This window comes from Poecilia formosa, unplaced genomic scaffold (assembly GCF_000485575.1).
Source record: "Poecilia formosa unplaced genomic scaffold, Poecilia_formosa-5.1.2 Scaffold20, whole genome shotgun sequence".
Lineage (NCBI taxonomy): Eukaryota > Metazoa > Chordata > Actinopteri > Cyprinodontiformes > Poeciliidae > Poecilia > Poecilia formosa.
The window spans coordinates 215757-221756 of NW_006799959.1; the positions used below are offsets into that span (position 1 = coordinate 215757).

Genomic DNA, 6000 nt, shown 5'->3' on the forward strand with positions numbered 1-6000 from the left:
TGGTGAATTTAATGAACATGGGAGAAATTAATATAATTTTGGCATCTAAAGGTCAACAGATTAGGATTTGAACTAATCTGTAACAGACATGGCCAACAGAATCTGATTACAGGTCAGTTTGTGACGATGGTACATAAGTTACAGATGTTGCTGGTTTTGCAGACTGAATTTAGTTTTTTTTATTCTCTGTAGTTTTCATTATTCCCTAACAGTCTGTGATTAATGTCTCCATTCTGCCGTTGTTGCTTCTCATCGTTGGCCAGCGATTCCAATAATCGTAAATTGAAAATGTGTTTCTTGTGATAATTCCCAGTGATTTCTGTTTTCTGAAATCGTTGTCATGTATTCTGTGGCGGTGTGATGGTCTCTGTCAGACTGCAGGCCCGGATCGCTCACCGGATCCAGGAACTGGAGAGTCTGCCCGGCTCTCTGCCTCCGGACCTCCGAACTAAAGCGACGGTGGAGCTCAAGGCGCTGCGGCTGCTCAACTTCCAGCGGCAGGTAGGAGAGCTGAACCTACATGAGAAGGTTTTGGTCTTCAGTTCAGAACAGGAACTATAATCCAGCAAATCTTTGTTTTCTGAAAACAACAAAAATAATGAACAGCAACTTTTACAAGAAAATTAATCAGATTTTCTTCAGGACTGCCACTAAAGACTACTTTTTTTTTTCTTTTTGGCGCAATCCAACTTTTTTTTTCCATTTAAAACTGACACATTTTTCTTTAAGGTGAGTTTTTTGTAACAGTTTTTAATGCAAACATCTCTAGCATAAAGATTGTTCAGCCATGAATGCAACCGTTGCCCCGCTTTACTTAAACATCTCCTCTGTTTAAGGAGAAGTTTCATCAGTATGCGACTCGTGCGCTTACTGTTGAAACCAGATCTTCACTTTCACTGAATAAAAAGTCACAAACATTTTTTTCTCACCATCTGAAGTTAAATCAGATTAATCTTCTCTGTTTTAGGTTAGTTGGAATTAATATATTTATTTCTATTTGACAAATACCAGAAAACATGGCAAAAAGATTTTTTAGATATTTTTTGTAACTTTCTTCATTATGGAATGCCTCTTTCCATTTCATTTCTTTTTACTGATAACATTTTTATGATATAGCCATGTTTTCATTCAATTGTTGTACAAAATTTGAGCAAACTTTTCAAACGTCGTAAAAAAGAGAAAAAAAGAAAATGACACTTAGGCGTGTTTCCATTAATCAGGCTCAAACATTTATAGAAATATGGTTAGTATTATAAATAATTAACATAACTAGTGGTTGTTAAATGTTAACACCTCCATTGTTATGCATGGCTGTGATAAACAGGAAGTACAGGTTGCTAATTAGCATAAACCATAAATCTCAGAAAATGAAGAGTCTTCCCTCCATGATGGACGTTTGGACTTTCTAAGAACTCAGAGCCTCAAGATTTTGCGAAGTGAAGTCACTTATTTCAAATTTCAAGCCCTTTTGAATGTGACACTTCATAATGTGCATAAAAAGGCATTGATGGAAACTTTTTTTTTATGCAACCGGACGTAATGTCCAGCTGAGGCAGGATGTGGTGGCATGTATGAGGCGCGACACAACCCTGGAGACGGCCCTCAACTCGAAGGCGTACAGGCGCAGCAAGCGGCAGACGCTCAGGGAGGCGCGCATGACGGAGAAGCTGGAGAAGCAACAGAAACTGGAGCAGGAGAAGAAGCGGCGACAGAAACATCAGGTGAGCCGTCTGAGCTGAACGGTAAAAATCCTGAAGATTTTTAAAGCTTAATCGTTGTTGCTTGGTTTGCAGGAATATCTCAACAGTATTCTCCAACATGCCAAGGACTTTAAGGAGTACCACCGCTCGGTGTCCGGGAAAATCCAGAAACTCACCCGAGCCGTCGCCACCTGGCACACAAACACCGAGCGGGAGCAGAAGAAGGAGACGGAGCGGCTGGAGAAGGAGAGGATGAAGAAGCTGCTGGTAAGTCTGTGGTCACATCATCTACAGAAGGACAAAGACAAATTATTTCCCTCGAGGTTTCGTTAAATGACGTCTTATTCAACGCGCTGTATTTCAGCCGGACCATTATTTGTGTTGCACAACGCTCTGACTTCCACCAGTGAGCTGCTGACAAATGCTAATTGCTGTTAGCAGCCGAAAAGAGAGCGCTCACTCTGGGAAATATTATTTCAAACTTTTATCACTTAAAATTACTTCCAACCTTAACTTTGCTCTCTTTAGACTTTGGAGTATAATTCTCCCCGTTTTTAGATTTGCTTAATATCTTCTGGCTCCGTTTTGTTGCTTGGTGGTCAAGAAGTGTAATAATGTATAAAAAATAATAAAACATAAATTACCTAAAAAATAATAATCTTTTTAGATAAAAAAAAAAAGTTGTATGAAAGGCAGTACCTCATTTTAATCTTTAGCTTTAATCTTGCTTTTTAATTTTAAAATGTAATATGAAATGTTTTATTTCTCACTGAGTGTTGTTCGTATTTTAAGCAATGAAATGGTTTCTTAAAAAAGGAGCTGAATTATTTATTTGTTGCAACCAAAGGGGGAAATTACTATTAATAATAAAAGGGTTTAGAACAGCCATAATTTGAATCCATTGACAAATTTTAGGATTTGTCTCCTAGACGTTTTTTAAATAGTTTTAGATGTTTGCAGGCAGAGATTAGGAAATTGTATCAGTCTTGAATTTGCGGCCTTTGAGAGGCTGAGTTAGGAGTCTGAAGGTGAACTAACTCCCCTCCTGTCACCGTCTGCCCAGGAAGAGGATGAGGAAGGCTATCGGAAACTCATTGACCAGAAGAAGGACAAGCGTCTGGCCTACCTGCTGCAGCAGACGGATGAATACGTGGCCAACCTCACCACTCTGGTGTACGAACACAAAGCTGCTCAGGCTGCCAAGGAGAAGAAGAGGAGGAAGACGAAAAAGAAGGTGGGAAGAAGTTTTGGGTTTGTTCTTTTCTCCTGGAAAGGCGCTCGATTCCAAAACCAAGAATATATATTAGAAAATATTTCTGTAACTCTGTTGGCCTCCATTTGCAGTAATCAGACAGAAAATGGTCAAAGAAAGAAGAAGGTGGAAACATGCAGCAAAAGGCACCACAACTATTTATTGTTGATTAATTTGTTGGTCTTAACCGTGATGTTGTCAATGTAAAACATAAATTAAATAAGTATCATTAATCTTGTTTGTTTTGAGCAGTGGTGGGCACATTTCCACTAATAGCTGAGCTCCTTTATCAGTTAGCATTTTGCTAACTTTTAAAACATTTAGCACAGTTAGCTTCCCCTACATTTATTCTTCTGCTTAAATTTGAAACCGCAGTTTATTTTTTTTATTTTCTCTGACCTTAGTTTGACATCCATGTTGAAGTTTTGGCTATCAGCTGTTAAAACTTCTTCAAGCAGCTAAACGTTTACATTCATCTCTTATTTTGAAGTGGGCGAAGATCGTTTACTCAGCAGTTTTTCTTTTTCATTTCCAGAAGGTGGAAGGAGACGGTGAAGGTACCAGCGCCATTGGACCGGACGGCGAGGTTAGTCACATGACCAATCAGCAGTACATGACCAGTGTTGGTCATGTACTGCTGGAGGTGAATATGCAGCTCTGCTCTGCACTTCAGAGCAGAGAGAAAACATTTTAGTGACTGTTGACTCTTTATTTTCCTCTCATCAGTAATAAATCTTTAAAAGATCCTTTAGTTTTTTCAATATGAGTGAACCTGGTGAGTTTAGCTGTGAATTTAGCAGCTAAACGTGGTGTCATTTAGAGCTGAGACCAAAACAAACTCAGAAAAACTGGGAATATTGCACCGATTGGATTAAGAGACTTTAATCCAAGGAAGAAATAGATTTTCTACTTACGGCTGAAGTCTAAAGTTTCAGTTTCCTGTTTCCTTGGTCTTAATCTGTTTGCCTTTTTATCATATGCATCTTTAGAAACAAAAACCTGTCAGAGTTTGTGAAACTGCGTAGCGTTTGCTTGCTTGTTCTGCTAAAAGCTCTGGTTGTGTTGCAGCCCATGGATGAGAGCAGCCAGATGAGCGAGCTGCCAGTCAAAGTGATCCAGACGGAGACCGGGAAGGTCCTGCAGGGCACCGACGCCCCCAAGTCCAGCCAGCTGGAGGCTTGGCTGGAGATGAACCCTGGGTGAGAAGCCATACTGTTACGCTGAGCCGGTATCTGCTGCAGAAACCTTGACGACATTTCACTGAGCTTCATCTGCTCTGAGCAGAACGGGCAGATTTATATGGAAATGAATGGAAATAGCAGGATCACTGTTTACCCTACTACTGCTGAATTATTTCAGTGGCTTCAGTTTGTAAAAATGCTGTCTGGAAAAGACTAGAGTTTGATTCTGAAAAATGTTTAAACATGCATTTGAGATGGAAAGTTTAGTTCTTTCCTGACTCCCTTTAATCTTGTCCAGAGCAGTCTGACTTTTAGCAGACTGTGTCTTTGGCTGTGACAAACAGAAAGGATAAACCGGAGCTTTGCTGCGTTACGTTCAGCCTCCCTGGGATCTGCTGGAGTCTAACTCAGTTTAAAAGTATCAGCCTGCAGACGCATGTCTGTAGAAAGTTTCCTTTTAAACAACTTCTTTGACCTCTTTATGCTCCTCCGTCTGTCGTCACTTGGAACACACGACTGATCCTGAAAACGGCTAAATTTGATGCGGCTTCTCACAGTAATAGCATCCACACCGAAGAGTGTTGTCTTTTAAGTGTGGTGCGTTCACTGAATACGCGCTCGTCAAGCTGAAAATCTGCCAGTACCGGGCCTCTAGCAGAATTAATTTATCAGACAAATTAAATTAAATACATCCTTTAGCCCTTAGCTTTACTTCATTACATCTGAATTTCTGTACAACTCATCGACCACATTCGTTGTCAGAGAACCAACTCATAAACACACTCACTCCAAACTGAAAAGAAATCATTAAATATTTTTAGGGAGAAGATTTGAACCTGTCTTCAGTTAGAGATGCAGATGATATTCAGTTGTACACTTAATTTTAACCAAATGAAAAGGTCTAAACTCCACAGTTTGTTAGTTCTGAGGCGCTGTTTAATGGTGGATTTTCTTCAATTAAATGAAGATAAAACTGGAATATTTATCTTTGCGCCACAAAAATGCATGTATAAGATAAAGGAGACGCTTGGACCTCCGTTCTTTGGTTCCTCTCTGGGGAACCATCTAGTTTTACTTTGGATGCAAAGTCTCTGTTTCATTCTTGTTTTTAATCATTGTTAAGCTAATCTGCATTGTCTCACGTCCTCAACTGGGAATAATTATGCATCCTTGTGTTTCAAAACAATTGGAATAATGTAATGAATTATGCACAAGCCTTATCAAAACCTCCTGAGAGCAGTTTCAAAGTAATCAGATTACTGCTGCCAGGTTTCTAGTTAGTTTAAGAGTCTGTTACTGACTTGGAGAGACACAGGCGGTTCAGAACGTTTCTGCAGCCAGATGTGCACAGTAGATCCCTGGTGTTCTGCTGACCTTATGCTGACGTTCTGCTGACGTTCTGCTGACCTTCTGCTGACCTTCTGCTGACGTTCTGCTAGTGTTCTGCTGAGGTTCTGCTGACGTTCTGCTGACGTTCTGCTGACCTTCTGCTGACCTTCTGCTGACGTTCTGCTAGTGTTCTGCTGAGGTTCTGCTGACGTTCTGCTAGTGTTCTGCTGAGGTTCTGTTGAGGTTCTGCTGACATTCTGCTGAGGTTCTGCTGATGTTCTGCTGATGTTCTGCTGACGTTCTGCTGACCTTCTGCTGAGGTTCTGCTGAGGTTCTGCTGACCTTCTGCTGACCTTCTGCTGACCTGCTTATGTTCTGCTGAGGTTCCGCTGAGGTTCTGCTGAGGTTCTGCTGACCTTCTGCTGACCTTCTGCTGACCTGCTTATGTTCTGCTGAGGTTCCGCTGAGGTTCTGCTGAGGTTCTGCTGACCTTCTGCTGACCTTCTGCTGACCTGCTTGTGTTCTGCTGAGGTTCTGC

At 40.8% G+C, this 6000-nt stretch overlaps 1 protein-coding gene across 1 annotated transcript in view; it reads left to right on the forward strand.

Moving 5' to 3' along the window:
* smarca2 (SWI/SNF related BAF chromatin remodeling complex subunit ATPase 2) overlaps positions 1–6000 on the forward strand; it is a 42446-nt gene that overhangs the window by 6145 nt on the left and 30301 nt on the right. Inside the window, exons 7-12 of the mRNA XM_007547345.2 lie at positions 375–501; positions 1548–1721; positions 1794–1967; positions 2764–2934; positions 3488–3538; positions 4021–4151. Of these exons, the coding sequence (XP_007547407.1) occupies positions 375–501; positions 1548–1721; positions 1794–1967; positions 2764–2934; positions 3488–3538; positions 4021–4151 (828 nt within the window). The remainder of the gene's footprint in view (positions 1–374; positions 502–1547; positions 1722–1793; positions 1968–2763; positions 2935–3487; positions 3539–4020; positions 4152–6000) is intronic.